The 16,698-nt window shown below is 33.3% G+C and overlaps 2 protein-coding genes and 1 non-coding gene across 3 annotated transcripts; all 3 read right to left on the reverse strand.

Annotated features, from left to right (window-relative positions):
* Window positions 1-411: 411 nt before the first annotated feature.
* Window positions 412-1,978, reverse strand: LOC145591718 (protein JINGUBANG-like). The gene has a single exon (XM_081648222.1). The coding sequence runs from the start codon at window positions 1,976-1,978 to the stop codon at window positions 521-523; it is 1,458 nt and encodes a 485-aa protein (XP_081504348.1). The 3' UTR covers window positions 412-520.
* A 4,173-nt stretch (window positions 1,979-6,151) lies between these two features.
* On the reverse strand, window positions 6,152-12,940 carry LOC145592963 (exosome complex exonuclease RRP46 homolog). The gene is made up of 8 exons (XM_081649482.1): window positions 12,586-12,940; window positions 11,769-11,882; window positions 11,203-11,303; window positions 8,754-8,774; window positions 8,352-8,424; window positions 8,138-8,205; window positions 7,587-7,716; window positions 6,152-6,539 (listed from the first exon to the last, which is right to left on the reverse strand). The coding sequence occupies exons 1-8, from the start codon at window positions 12,689-12,691 to the stop codon at window positions 6,424-6,426; spliced, it is 729 nt and encodes a 242-aa protein (XP_081505608.1). The 5' UTR covers window positions 12,692-12,940; the 3' UTR covers window positions 6,152-6,423.
* Window positions 10,435-10,495, reverse strand: LOC145593358 (small nucleolar RNA snoR101). Its single transcript, XR_014102700.1, has one exon. It is a non-coding gene; the product is annotated as a small nucleolar RNA snoR101 (small nucleolar RNA).
* Window positions 12,941-16,698: the final 3,758 nt, after the last annotated feature.

Genomic DNA, 16,698 nt, shown 5'->3' on the forward strand with positions numbered 1-16,698 from the left:
TTAGTTGTAATTCTATTTGTAGTTTACACACCTACACATGCCTAAACAAAACATAGTAGACTCTACCTAACAACATACATAGAAGAATAATATAGAATGATATGAAATCCTAAATATATAAGGGATCAAAGTCCGTACGTTTAAATCACTATCGATCATTTATGATTGGTTGTACCTAATTTAAAATAAATATAACTTTATATTTTTTTTATCTTTTATTTTATTGTATTCTAGGTCAAAGAATTTAATTTGAGGTTGTAGGCGGCCAAGTTAATTTTGCTATTGATCTTGGTTGACGTCTTTTCTTGTTCCAAGTTTTATTAAAAAATTTAATATATATATATAAAAGTATACATTACTTTGTAGCACAAATTAAATGTAATAACCTAGAGGGCATAGCTAGGTATAAAATTAGGATAAAAAGATAACTAATGACAGTAATAATATGGTATGTACTAATATAAATATAAATAACACACTACATAAAACATAATCATCAATTCATCATGTAATTAAATTATTAAACCAACTTATGTAAACTGCGACTAATTTGGAGCTTCTTCTTGACCCATGAAGGAGACAACACAGGACTTGTCTCAAACTCCATTTGAGATTTACTCTCCTCCCTATCATCATCATCATCATCATGATCATCATCTCCGAAAGGCGATTTCTTTACTTCCGAAGACAACAACTTAACTCTCCACGTCTTAAACGTTTGATCCAAACTAGCACTATACACCAAGAAACTCAAAGCAAACTTATCCTTTTGTAAAAAAGCAGCCAAGCATCTTACAGGCCCTCTATGACCCTCCAACACGGCGAGGCACTCGTGTATATTACCTCTTCCTTTCTCTCTTTTCCATATCCTAATCGTCGAGTCCTCAGATCCACTAATCACAATATTCTCAATAGTCACAAGACTAAGGACCGCGAACCTATGCCCTTGTAAGAACCCTCCATGAGTGTACCTACAAGAGAGCTCTTGCTCCCAATAGTTAATCGTACCATCCGTAGAACCTGAGTATAAGAAGCTCTTATGTGACACCGCGACACTAAAGGCTAAAGCATGAAAAGGGTAGGCATGAAATACAAGAACCTTGATTAGGGCATGAGAGTTTTCACCATAAACCCTTAACCACATTTTTACCGTTCCATCGGATGAACATGTAAAAAGATAGCCATTTTGTTGGTTAACCACCATATCATTGATGTTGCCACCATGAGCTATAAATGAGTCAATACATTTCCTCTCATTAACCCTCCAAGCTTTAACGGTTCGATCGAATGAGCCGGTGTATAGAATCCCTTCAACATGGTAGTAAGCCATGCAAGAGATAGTGTCCCTGTGTTGTGGGATAATAATTGGCTTAGAAGTGCCCTTAAATTGTGGGGTAATTGGCCTATAAATGATTTTTTTGAAATGACTATCATTTGGTAGGGTAGTTAACTTCCTAGGTCTAAAGCTACTACTACTACTACTAGTACCACTACAATTCTTCATGTTCCAAACCCTAATCTTGTGATCCTTGTGTGAAGTAAAGAGTACCTCACCATGAGCCACCATGGCTCGAACCTCACCTGAGCTTGCATGTATGTACCCTTTTGCATGGCAGTCAAGTGACTGCCATGCATGAATACGACGGCCAGATGAGCCGGTTAGCACTAGGTCATTTGACACCGCGATGGAGTAGATATCTCCATCGCGGTGCATAGATGAAATACAGCAATAAAGTAGAGAAGGGTGTGTAGGGGTCAATAAAGGTGAACGGGACCATATGGATTCGGGACTTGGTGGGACCAATGGTGATGGCGATGATGGTGGTTCAGGGATGAAGCTAAGGTGGTGTAACGAAAATTGATTAAAACTCGGTGATTGATTAACTTCCTTATAGGTATTATCATCTTCATCACCATGAATATAACTAGACATAGAATTATTTCTATCAATCTTGACGCTTTGTATGGAGTGGTTCATAGTTAGAAAGAAGAAATTGAATAGAAAGTGAAGAAATTTTGGAGAACGTTACGTTGTAAGAATGTAAGGTGGTACGTGTAGGGCATTTAAGCATGCAAGAGGCATTTAAAAAGCGTCGGAAAGTTAGCTAATCATTATTTAATGAAAAATTACATAAGGAGTAAAAGATTTTTTGGCAATATAATGGGTTAAGTTGGTTGGGGGAATGGTATGCATTTAAACATGCAATTCAAATTAAGCAACAATTTATTATACCCCCACAGAAATTAATCTATTTATGTTTATGTATGTAAGAAAATTCGCACCAAAATATGTACTCGTACTTTAGAAAACGTGTGCATGAATTAAAATCATTATTGTATCGACCGCAAAAATAGTTTAAATTTATTGCACTGAAGTATATATATTGAACACATCGTTGCATCTTTCACCACAAGAATAGGATGCTTGTCCGGTTTATCACCTTTTGTTTATCAAATGACAAATTTGTAATTAAATAAAAAAAAAAACATCGTTCATGTTAAAACTGATAACACCATTAGCGATTCTACCATGAATATTGTTTTTTTTTTTTCACTATTCGCAGTAGAGCCTCTAATAGTGTTAGTGGTTCTACCATGAATAGTGCAAAAAAAAAAAAACATTGTTCATGATAGAATTGCTAACACTATTAACGGTTCTTCCTTGAATAGTGTTTTTTTTTGTTATTTATTTACATATTTGCCACAATCATAAACAACTCAAGCATGAAGGTGATAAATTTGTATTTACTCCAAGAATAGTTTACAAAAGGCCAAATAATGTTTAATTAGGAGACTATTTAATTTGATTCGTTATGTATGATTATGACATATGTAATACTTAGGCCCCGTTCTCTTCACCTTAATTTTGCTGAACTGAAATTATTTTTACTGAACTGAAATTATTTTTACTGATTTTCTATTATGATTCTTCTTTAAGAAAACTGAATTTTACTGAACCGAACTTATTTTTATTGATTTAAAATTAATTTTACTCAACTGAACTTATTTTTACTGAAGTGAAATTATTTTTACTTAATATTATTTTTTTAAGGTGAAGAGAACAGGGTCTTACCTAGCTAATTTTTGGCATAACTATTGTGGTGGTTAGTGAGAAAAAGGGTTGGTTAAACAATTTATATAAGTGCATTGCTACCCCTTTAGGACTACAAATTAAATAAGTACGTAGTATTAAATATCTTTCTTTATTTGATACGTCATATTAGTTTAGAAATGCATAAAAAAAATCACATGTAAATTTGTGTAATTAATGAATACAATTCTTAACATTTTGCTATTTTCGCTTCTTATATAGCACTTAGGTCTTAGGAATATGTACAACATTTTAATTAAGAATAATGTTTATGGACAAATGTGAATTGAAGGTTAAATTATCTCAAAATGGGTAACGAATATGAGATGGGGTTGGATGCTTCGGTGCTTCCAATTACTCGAATGGGTAACGATGTCATAAACTCATAATAAGAAAAGTTGGCAGCTTGTTATATAATGTTATGAGTATTGGACAATTCGGTACAAAAAATTTTACATCCAAGAAATCAAGGTACATAAAATTAGGCATAAAGACATCACATGTAACCCTAAATTCACTAATTTCAACGTGTGTCTGTTAACCCGTAAAATTTTTTATCTCTATATTTATTTTAGACGATTGTACTTTCAAACTTTTTTTTCTGTTTTTTGCTCTTTGTAATTGTAGTGTACTTGTTGATATTGATTTACTTTGAAATTGATTCACTGCAAACAAAAAACTGAGAGGTCAAGGTTTACTCAGCTCAAAATTTAATTAAAGAACTAATAGAAAACCTAACAATCTCTATAACATAATTAGGTCACTGATTTGTCACCATACGTACAAATGTACAATAGTCAAGCTGGAGGTTCGCATTAAAGAGTTTTGTGAAATATAGCTTCTTTTATATACATAGTACAAATCATAATGAGAAGGATCAAGTTGATATTTACTTGTACTTCATACAAGGATATGAAATCACTCTATCCACTTGACTTTTACTCGAATCGAATAAGTAAAAATTAACAAGCCAACTTGAGATAATTCAACTTCAATAAAACATAATAAATAGAGCATTTGAAATCAGTGACCGGCCTCAAAATTCATAATATTATACTTATTTGATTCGGAGTTAATAATCACATTAAGAGTCTGTTCTCTTCAGATTATTTTTAGTTTAGTTCAATTCAGTTCTTAATTTCCTTCTCTCATAAAATATTCAGTTCAATTCATTTCAACTCAGTTCAGTCAATCAGAACAAGCCCTTATTGTAATTCAAATATGGCACAATTAGATCCAAATAAAAGAGTATATTAGTAGTCTTTAAAAAATGGTGGATCCTAGTACCTCCGTTTCTTATTTTTTGTAATAACTTGATACAAAGTGTGAGTAAAAATGTCTTATCGTTGTAAATAATCTGAAACGGACGTAGTGATAACTGATAATAATAGAGGGGCCAATATTGAACCTCCGATCCGTACTCTTGTCCATTTAAAATAAGTGCACTCAGCTAGGAGTTTTATGGCACGTCATTGATGTAAGCAATGCCAATGCGTATATTTGTACTCATACAATACACGAGTAGAATTTATAACAAATACTCCATAGCTAACCAAAACAATATTATTGAAAAAAAAATTATATATATTATACATACGAAGTACAAGGTATAACCTTGTATTTATATTATGGGTTAGTCCCCAACCGGATCCGGTGGAAGATCCTACATTCCTACCTATCCTAAAGGGAGTAATTTGTGAGTTAGCATGCTAGATAAAGCCAGTCATTGATGGAGGTTTGCAGTCAATAGTTCATATGCCGAAACATCTATTTTTTTTTTTTTTGACAATGAAACATCTACTTGTCTGCGGTCAATAGTTCATGTTCTAAATTTTAAAGAATCACAAGGATAGGTGATGAAAATTGATCTCAAGATCTCCTAAAATCGAAAGAGAAATTCAAACCAACTAAATCATCCCCAACTCTGTGAGACATCGACTTGTCATTGTTGTATGTACTTATAAGTCACTACTCGTCTTAAATTCTTAACGCAACCCATGTGTGCATTTATTTTCTGCTTCTTATAAAATTTGGTTTGCATTAGGACGACATTATTTTGTGCTTCCCTTTCAATTTATTTCAAATCCAAATTGTATGTCCCATTTATGGGTGAGAACGGAAAATTTACTCTTTTACCCTTAGTTACTTGCTCGCAAGCGATTGACACAAAGTTTTAAGACTCATGAAAAGGTAGTAAAAATAAAACTAAGTGTGGGATAAACATTTGGGGAAATTTTGAGAGAAGATAAATACTCCCTCTGTTTTTAAATACTTGCTCCACTTTCCTTTTCTAGCCATTTTTAAATACTTGCTCCATTTACTTATTTGGAAAGTTTTTACGATATTTAATTAATTTCTCTCACCAAGTGAACCCAATAATATTAATTCCATATTCTCCCTCCTTCAATTCTCTCCATCACTTTTGGCTTTTTTACAATTTTTTATTTTTCCACCAACCCCACTACCTCCATATTTTATTACTTTCTTCAATTTCTCCTAAAACTCCGCACATGGAGAAATAGAACAAGTATTTAAAAACGGAGGGAGTACCAAATTAATGAATGAACACATTAATTTAAGACATTTAGCATAGAAGAGGACCAAAAAAAAAAAAAAAAAAAAGTGATTTGAGGTGAAGAAATTACTTGTATATTTTTAACTAAGGATGTGAGGGAGTTATAAGATTCGAATACAGCAGCAGTCCAAACTCTAACAGAGTTACCATACAAGAGCAGCACAGCCAACGGTCCTATATGCAACTACATACTTAAAGTTATCGATGATTAATGCAGAGTACAGTAAATTTGATCCTTATACTGTAATAGGCATACTCTGTCAAAATTTATACTCTTCCCGGACAAAATCTTACCAGTTTCATTACGAGTTTGTTGGAATTTAAAATGAACAAAATTGAACTTCCAAACACCAACATTACTTCCTGTAATCAGTTTCAGTCACCTTATCAGACAACATTACTTTTAATGTGCACAAACACATTAGATTTTTACATCAAATGAATTTACTGTCATCTTATAACCCATAAATTTGTTAGACAGTTGCTTTTTATCATCAAAAGACAGTGACAGTAATTATCTTTAAATATTGCAGCTACAACTTAATGAAGAACTCTAAATATACTGACAGTATTGAGCTTAAAAAGCCAGAAGTAAAATTGCTTTCAATGTCACACTCAAAAGTAATGCAGACTCAGCTAGAAATAAATCATACAAAGCACAGCTGTTCATATCATATGGAAGTAGATACAACAAGTAACTTTGTGAAAAATTTATCTCCCAATGACAGTAATCATACAATTTACCTAGCCAGATAAATCATGTATCCCCAAGCAGGTCGCTTGGAAGCCGATTTTGCAAGCGGCTTCTTAGAAAATTAGAGAGTTTTGCTGTGGCAGCTCGTCCACTCTTGAGACAGTTAAAATAGTCATCAACTGCAAGAGAAAGGTATAGATTAATTCTAATCACAACTGGTGATGATGCAGAAATGAGGGTACCGATAAAAACTCTACATATAAATTTATGGTAATCAAATATGCAACAAAACACACGACTATAACCAAGAGCCTAGATTTCAATTCTTCCATGTTTCAGAAGAGCATAGCAAAGTAAACATGATCAACAAGTTAGCATTACATAGATTGGTTAAAAAGAATAGAATAAGCAAACAATTACTAGATCAAGTAAGATTGGTTAAAAAAAAAATAATTTAACATCATACACCGGTTGCAATAATCTCCATCTCCACATATAAGAGTATCCGAATGGAAGTTACACCAGATGAGACTTTTATTTCTATTTCAAAATAATACTCAGGCTACTAGTGACTTATGGATTAAGCCTGCCTGCTCATCCTGGAAAATGGTACTGAGTTTTTAACTCTTGTAAAGTTAATTTTAATTTTATCAACTGTGGATAATTGCTCCAAAATGCATAAATATTTTGCTCATGTTGAGCAATTGGACATCAGAAATAATTCTGAATGACAAACTATCCTGGTTCAATGACAAAGCCTGAGTGAAGATGTTGATTGAAAATTTGAAATTTAATGAACCCATCAACCACCCTTTAATTAAACCCAAAACGAAGGCATAGTCTTTACTACATAATTATGTGCATTAATGTAAAATTAACATCTATCATAAGAGCCACCCAACAACAGGGGATGGGTAGCAGGCAATTACACGTCAGTTCACCCAAGAGCATCCAAAAATATCTTCAAAGCTATATATTGCTTATAGTAGCAATGTAACTGCATAGAGAATAGGACAGCTAGATGAAACAGCCCTATCAAGTCCCCTTTAAGTGTCATTGCAGCTCATATATTAAAGGCTCAACACCTCATTTTTAAATGGGGAAGAACTGCCTACTTCATGATGCTTACTACAATATTAAGCAGCTTATATTACATGTGCATGCGTGCGTGCATACAATTGGCTGTGACAGAGAGAGGGCAGTGTACAATTAACAATGACAAGTACCTGACATTGCTCCATGGGTAACAGATGTGATAATTCCGTGCTCCATCGGGTCATCAGTTGTAGGGCCTGAATCTTGTACAACTGATAACACGGAATTTGGGAACACCAAATACACAAATGCCTTCATTTTCTGCCAGCAAACAAATATACTTAGATGATGTAGATGTTCCATTCACAATTTTGCAACACATAACCCCTCGCATTTCCCCTCAACACCAAAAACAAAAATTACGATAATAATATTAATAACAAATAAGAATTTGCCTCTCTAAGTTAGGGTAAGAGGTAGGCCCTAGTGGACTGAAAACGGGATTAGCTATGAACTTGAAAAAATAAAAATCTCAAAAGCCATAATTTTTTCCCCTATTCCATCCACATGAACTTTCACATATTAAGAAGTTTTTAAAGATTTTAAATTTGAGCCTTTAGCTTCTAGAATATCCTTATGAGAGCATGGTTATTCTCAAAATTTTAAGAAACATTGACCAATCACCAGTTACTAAGATAGTACCATAGAGAATCTTAGAAAATAAAACACGACCATCACTTGCCTGCTCTTCTAGTTTTGTAGGATCCAATATAACACATCCTGTTTCAGCCAAACAGCAGCATATTGCAACTGCAGCACAAAATAATTGTAATGTTACAATAAAAATTACAAACAAATATATCTGTACATAATCAAAGTACCTCAATGCATAACAAGACTCCAAAATTTGAAACATTCATGTCATTTTACTAATTGAGGGAGGAGTTAAAAAATACCAGCAAGATGCTTCAAAGGGATTCCAGCATCAACAAGTGCAGCACAAGCAGCATTAATTGCACAAGGAAGAAGCTAGTGGCAGTTTCAGTCAAGGAAATTTTAATGATACAAGATCTTGTAATTGGATTTTGATTCATGGACTAGTAAAGCAAAGCAAATTAGGGATTAAACCAAGTACGTACACAACGACACGGGGTTAGTAGTCAAATTTTTGCTCATTATCAGCACCACATCAGCTAGAAGAAAAGCAGTAAGGAAATTGGAAGTAAAATAAACAAAGAGAGAAAAGAATAATCACAGCCCCACAGGTAAAGATAGAAGAAGACAAAGTTGATAAGAAACCAGTAAGAATATCAATGTGTACAACAAGACATTGTGCAAGTAGATTAACATAAGGATACAGCACCATCATCATTAACAACCTGCAAATAAACACATACAAAAAAATTACAACAGCCTTTTTCCAATATGGGGTGAGGGGAGTGGGGATGTGAAAGGGGTTGCATTGATATGCTAGGTGCAGTTTGGTGGATTGTTATAAAAGAGCAGTTCAGTTTGAAAATAAGTAAAGAATATTTGCAAGCACCATCACATACAATAAGATAATTTCTGAACTATTTAAATTTTCTTCTTTTCTAGAACTGTAGTGAATTAGTGGAGATTAGAGATAGTTTCACTGTAGTTTCAGTTTGATAAACGAACTCACATTAAATTAGCAAACATGAGAATGGACAGTCAAAACATCAGATAATAAATGTAATTAACAACATTAGTTGGTTTCCGTCACTCGTTAAAGGCGTTTTACTCGTAGACACATTTCATCATTGAGAATGCCCAACCTCACATTAATAATTACACAACAAATTTAGAAGTGATACGAGCTTGAGAAAGTAAGAGAAATGCTCATAATCTCCATAAACTATTCAAAACCTCCTAATGTTTATCCATCAGCAGCACAACAAATGTCCTCCTTTGTGTAATGATATGTCCAATTTTATTGCCCTATTTGGTTCAAAAAAAACATATAGCATATTCACCCAACATCTTTCACCATTCTTCTTATCCTAGCATTCTATAAGCTAAACCCTATGCACCAATTGCACTTATTATTTGTGTAAAGTTTGATGGTAAAATCTTTACAGGATGGAACATATACACAAGTATTTCGTTTGGAAAGTTCTTAGAACTAGCAATCAATTCCAAATCTCCCCTTAATTCTCTTTAGAGAAAATCCTCAAGTACACTGTGATTTAAATGATAAAATAACAAGATATTCCCTGTAAGAGTTTACTATGGCATTTTGGCATATACAGCTTGCACCGAAGGATATAACTTCCCCTGAAAAGTTAACTAACTAAAAGTATTAAAAAAAATCATGGGAAAGGATAATGTTGCTATTATGTATTTTCCCAGAAAAAAAAAAAATTATATTCACACACAGGAAATAGTGAGCACCTTTCCAGGGGTTTTGAAGCCTAAAAAAACAACCAATTTAAGTGAAGACTAAGGTAGATGTGATTAAACTAACAGTGAGACCTATAATGCTTTTCATCACTTTTCATAGCCAAAAAGGTGAAGAGCATAAAAGGAAAGCCATTTACTGCTTCCCCAGTTTGCCACCCCTCCCTCACACACACACACACACGAGAGAGAGAGAGAGAGAGAGAGAGAGAGAGAGAGAGAGAGAGAGAGAGAGAGAGAGAGAGGAAATAGCATTTAGAAATTAGAAATTTTAGAATCAGTACCAAAATCTTATAAATTGCTTTTATACTAGGAACTTGAAGAGGAGATGTGCATTTTTACGTAACTGCTGGTTATGTTGGTATCATAATGCTTGCTAGATCCTTGGAGACTATGATAACTATGATAATGAAGACATTTCACTTGGCCAAAAAACGTTTATGTCAGAAAGTATATTAAACACCCCACACTTTGTCTTGGATTAAATCCACCCTTAATTCCCCTCTGCAACATGTTGCAAAGTAAAATTATGCAAAATTCAACATAGTTCAAAAGGATTTTATTTTATTTAAAAAAAAAAAAAAAAAAAAAAAACAGATTTCTGGGTTCTGCAGAGAAACTGGCATCAGTTACCTTGAATTTCAACATTACTTACCTGATATTCAGAGATCAAGTGTATAACATCATATGCCACGAAATTTTAAATAGGTAGAAGAAAAATAAAAAGAGTATTTTCTCAAGCAGCTTAAGAAGGCTCCCCACAATTTATCATAAAAACAAACAATATTTATATGGTATTTAAATTCCAACTCCTGCCAGATCTAAAGAATCAAATGGACCATGTAGAACATTTCATCAATGTAACCACAAGGTCCACAACAGAAGATGTGCAAGACAATCTTCTTGTGTAAACTTGGAAACATCAATTAAATTGAGTGATAATAATGGAAAATGGAAATAATAATTTAAATAAAAAAATAGTCTGTTTAACAGAAGTGAATAAGAATGTCACTATGGAAAAAAGAACCTTTTCGTTCTTTTTAATAGAATAGAAGTACTCAAAGTTAAATGGGACATTATATATAAAGTAAGCAAGTATCTAATATATTATAAAATTTGTTTTCAAATTAAAACCTTACCAAAACAAAAAAAATTTATATATTGTAATAATATTTAGAAAAGTAGAACAAGGTTGCAAAAAGTCAAAAACAGTGCATCAAATAACTATGGAGCATAAATTAGACAAAGCAGATATTCATAAATTGGAATAGTAACCGATTTTAGGTGGAGCAAGAATATAAACCGGATAAGATTTTGACATTTGGCAAAAACAATATCCTGAACAATGCAGAACCAATGCAGAAGAACAAGTAGAAATTAAAGCCTTACCTGAACAATTATTGAGGTGGTTGTATTCGGGTTGACAGTCAATATACAGATACTTTGTAATGTTCTCTTCAGAATCATCTCATACTCCCTCTCCAATTTACCTAGTTGATAAAAAGTTATTAGATGATTGAGTCCTGATACTAAGTCTAGGTGAGAAAAAGATTCAAATCAATTACATATACATGTCCAGGGATGTCACCAATAACTATCAAGGAACAATCAATGAAAACCAGATAAGATTTTAACATTTGGAAAATTCATTATCCTCATACAAAAAAATTGTCTAAATATCATTCATATATAAGCTGATCATTTTCCTAAAAACCACAACTCAGGAAAGGTGTTGCAACAGATTCGAATTTTTAGCTTTTCTAAAAATTCATCAGCAGTATTTGGCAAATGCAAGCAATCATTAACAAGCTAAATAAAAATGATAAACATTGTCATATGTAAATATCATGAATTTCATGAAACGCATACTCCACACCAGTAGTAGCTAATCAAATTCACGAGGGCTAACAAGTAAGCGAGAGCATGGATGCTATACAATATCAAGCTAACCTTACCAATTTGTCCCGTTTTAGGCTTCCAAATAACTTCAATCGAAGCCTTCTCTGGATTTTCATTCTTCTTAGTCCCAGCCTTTGGTCCATAAACTGCAGCTAACACTTTGGTATCCCCTATAAAACAAAAATATGCGAGAAATTACACATCTGAACAACATATAGCCAACATAATAAGTAAATCCATCTTCAAAAATTTCAACCCTTATGCAATTACATTAAGAAGAAGGCGTTATTCAGACTCCGAAACAATAACAATATCCAAACTCAACAATTTTGTCTGCTTTACAAGGTGAAACACGAGTTTAGCACTTCCAAATTCTAATGGGCATTTGAGCTTGGATATTGATCCGTTACACACAACATTAGATCACAAAGAAAAACAAGTGCTCTCGACCCACATTCTCCGATCTTCCTATTGAATACAGCATTTATGCAGCAAGTTCAAGCATTACAAAATGTAAGAAGCACTCATCATTGAAGACAAGAAGAAAAAAACAATTTTTAGTTGATATCAAACAATGCAGGAAGGAATTGTTTCTTTGAGAAAATAGCAAACCCAACAAAAATGGCCCACTATCAAAACCCATTCAAGACAACTATTGCAAAATAGACAAAAATAATCATCAAATACCCTCTCAATCAGTGTCACACTACTAGTTCAAATTACACTATCAAAGTGACTATTAATTCCGGACCAAGGGAGTATCAAAACCCCCCTCATCATTAACCCAAAATATCAACAATTAATGAATCAAAAACATAAAACAATACTCAAATTTAAGGAAAAAAATACCCAGAAAGATTTAAAAGAAATTACCTTGGGACCAACTAGCAGAACCATGAGCACGATTAAGGACAGTTCTAGAACAAGCCAAAGGTCTCAACATAGTTGGCGTACGCCCATCTTCCCTATCAACCTCCATTTTTTTTTCTCTCTCCTCACTTTTTCGTCTTCTACTTCTGACACTGCTTTTGCTCTTTGCTTATCAATTGCACCAAATTGCTAGCAATTTTAGGGTTCGAAAACTAGATGATGCAAATTGAAACAGCAAGATTGAACGATTTGAAGAGTTAATGGTAGAAATTTATGGAGAAGAGTTTTTGGGGATTTAGGGTTTTATCTAGGGTTTATAGTGTGTTTCCAGCAAGTGAGAATTGAGACAATTTTTAGAGCAACAAAATAGAGGTTTAACGGGCAAATCCGCCGATTTCAATTACCCGCTTTTTTATGGATCATCTGAATTCGGGTCTATCAATTTCAAAATGGTTAAACGGAGTATGGTCTGTGGAGGACTAGGGTGTTCAAAAATCGATCCGGACCGAAAAAATGACCCGGATCAGACCGGATCAAATTAACTGGTCTGATTTTTAGGTTTAAAATTTTATTTTCCTGGTCTCTAGTCCGGTCTAAAACCCTATAAAAACCGGTCTTGAATCGAAACGATTTTTTTCTTAAATTTATGCATAAAATCTTACATAATGGTTATGATTATTCTTAATAACCTTTGAAAACTTCAATTATATGAGTTTTTTGTACTGAAGATACAAAAAAAAGACGCTAAGGTAGTATTTGGCCAAGTGTTTCAAAGTGATTCTCAATTTAAGAAATGGAATCTGAGCCAAACAAGGGATTTTTCTAAAATAGAAATACTTTATCAAGAAGCCCAAAATAGCTTCTAGGGAGTGTAGAAGGAGAAGCACCAAATTGTAGCTTCCTCTTGCTGTTTCTCGGGGAGCTGCTCTACTCATTTAATGAAACTTTTTTTTGGACAAAAACAACCCTTTACTCACAGCGCAATACATCCTCCATCAACACCGGCAAAATGGAATCGTGACCACCGACGCCGCCGCCTTTCCGACCACCCAAAAGAGTTGGTGTGGTTGTGGTTGCTGTTAATTTCCTGTTCTTATTGCCCCAAAAGTAGCAATTACAACATCAAATGTCTGAGTTTAATTTAAGGTTGTTTTGATTTTATTGTAATGTACTGATGAATTTGTTGTTGTACAATTTCAACTACTCCTCCAATTCACCCACATACTCACGCACTAGGAGATCTGCTAAGGACTGCAATTGATGTTGATTTTATTTGTCCTTATTGTTGGGTTCGTCATCTTCAAGTTGAAAATTGGATTATTCCCCTTCTTTTTAAATGCTACTATAAATTATCTATCATAATGTGGCTCTGATTTGATTATCATCATGTGGCACTGATTTCAGTATTTAGGTGTTTCAATTGTTAAAATTATTAAATAAATTATTATAAATAGGATGTGTAAGAAACAATTTCTAATTAATTGGGCCAAACAAGGTAAAATAGTTTCTGTTTCTCATAATCACTTTTAATTCTTTTAAAACCAAACACTTTTGTTTCTGGTAAGTGTTTCTCTAGAAATAGATTCTGGAAAACTAATTCTGGAAAACAGAAATTGTTTTCCAAAAGCTTGGCCAAACAATATGTAAACAAGTGTTTTTCCTATACTTTTTTTCGAGTTTTTCATAATATTATTAAAATTAGCATTTTTTAAATAAATTTCTAAAATCGGTCCACAAGTGGTCCGGTCCGGGTTTTGGACCAATTTTTTCGGTGCAGTCTGGATTCGGCCCTAGCTTAATCAGTCCGGTCTTCGGTTTTTGAAATTAAAATTTTCGGTCTGGTCCGAACCGGTCTTGGACCGATGAACAACCCTATGGATGGAGGACAATTCTTCCATTTTTTAAGTGTTTCAATGGGAATTTTTGGCACTATTCAAGTATTCATTCGACTTACTTTGATCATGTTTGTGAATTATTATATTTTTTTTTTAAAAAAAAAATATAGTCTTGTGAGTACTTGTTCAAATCGTCTCAACGAGTAAGAGCATGTTCTGATTTACTGAAGTGAGCTGAGCTAAATTGAACCAAACTGAACTGCGTTGAAGTGAATTGTTTATGAGCAAAGGAAATTACGAACTAAACTGAACTAAAATTAAGTTGAAGAGAACAAATCTTAAATTATTAATATTTAATTGTTATAATTTATAGATATTGATAATTAATAATAGTATTGATCAAAGTTTTGCATCAACATATATGTCATGTGACTCATGTCAATATGTCACTACGGGACAATTAAAAAAAATAGAGGAAGTATTAGTTTATATTTTAAAATAATTTACATTAACAATTAAGTGAATAAAATTTGTCTTTTTCATTAGAAACATATATTAATTGTGATATTTTTATTAATATCGATTTTTCATTTTTGTTGATTAGCCATTTATACTAATTCTATCATGATAAGATGTAGTTTAAGTTCAACAAAAAATCAAATTTTGTATGGTTTGCTATTCATGGTAGACTAGTGGAGTAATGTGAATAAAATGAAGAGATTATTGGATCCAAGATGCTAAATTTGTGGTGTCAAGTCTCTACTACGCCACATAATTTATATGTGGATGCAGCTTGAGCCTCTTTATATCCAACGCGAAATAAATTCTACTTAGAAGGAGGTAGACCTGGCAATTCTGACGCAAATCCGATGATCCGAAATCGACCCGAAAATAGTGACCCGAATTGACCCAAAACCCGAATCAACCCGACCCGACCCGATGTGGAATTGACCCGACCTTAACCCGAAATGACCCAACCCAAAACGACCCGACCCGAGATGACCCGACCCGAAGTGACCCGAGACCCGAAGTTGACCCGATACCCCAAAGTGACCCGACTTTAAACTTGAATTAATTGACCCAAATAGACTCGAAACCCAAAGTGACCCGAATCAAAATTATCTTATACCTTAAATGACCAGAATCTATTTAAGCTAAAGACTTGACCTGAGCAAACCGAAATAGAAAAAAACTGCAATCAAACTGACTTAATTTTTTTTTATTAATTTATAATGTGTAACAGTGTAAGTAATTTACATATTTTGAGCATTACTTTTCTCGATTTCTTCGGCTTTTTATCTCTATAAGTTGTTAAAAAATTGTAAAAAGATTGAAATTTAACGACTATTCTACGGAGTTTGTCCATAAGATTAAAAAAATTAACTAAAGCTCGAAATAAAAGTCACAATTCTCACAAGTCTAGAAAAAATAATAGTACAATAATAATGCGTACATAACACAATGTTCAATACCAAATGAAATTACAAAATAATCTAAAGTCAAACAATTACTGTATTCCATGAAAAAAGTAGCCTTAATAAATATAATGAGTTTCTCATCAAAAAATATATAAATATATACTATGTATATAGAGTTGAATTTAACCCAATGCATCGACCCGAAGTTGACTTGACCCGACCCGAACTGACTCGACCTGAAAATTGACCCGACCCAAACTTGACCCAACCTGAACTCGACCCGAAATGTTGACCCGAAACCGACCCGACCCGACCCGATTATCAGTTGACCCGAAATCAACCCGAAACCTGAAATGACCCGACCCGACCCGACCCGAACTTGACCCGATAACTTTTTGACCCAACTCGAAATAACCCGACCCATACCCGACTCGAATGACCCATTTGCCAGGTCTAAAAGGAGGGGCGGATGAAATTTAAACTCATGTTCTCTTTGTCACACTAGCTCTTAATACCACGTTAAAAAAATTATATTAACCAAAAATTTAAACTAATAATTGAAGCCCATAATTGGTTTATATACTCTATCAGATAAAGATGATGACATTCCTTTAAATACACAAACTTTTGAGGAATCTTGACGATGATGTTATTCACAATACACAAACTTTTTACAAAAATAATAATAATAATAATAATAAATAAACAAAAATGGTTGTACAATGAATATTGTGCATCATATCCGTATCCGTAATAAAGTTGTTCTTAGATCAAAAGTTAATCTTGAAATGAATGAATTTCCCTTCATATATGTAAAAGTTACCTCAATATAAATAAAATTTATCTATAGTTTATTGATAAAG

This window comes from Chenopodium album, chromosome 18 (assembly GCF_948465745.1).
Source record: "Chenopodium album chromosome 18, dcCheAlbu1.1, whole genome shotgun sequence".
Taxonomy (NCBI): domain Eukaryota; kingdom Viridiplantae; phylum Streptophyta; class Magnoliopsida; order Caryophyllales; family Amaranthaceae; genus Chenopodium; species Chenopodium album.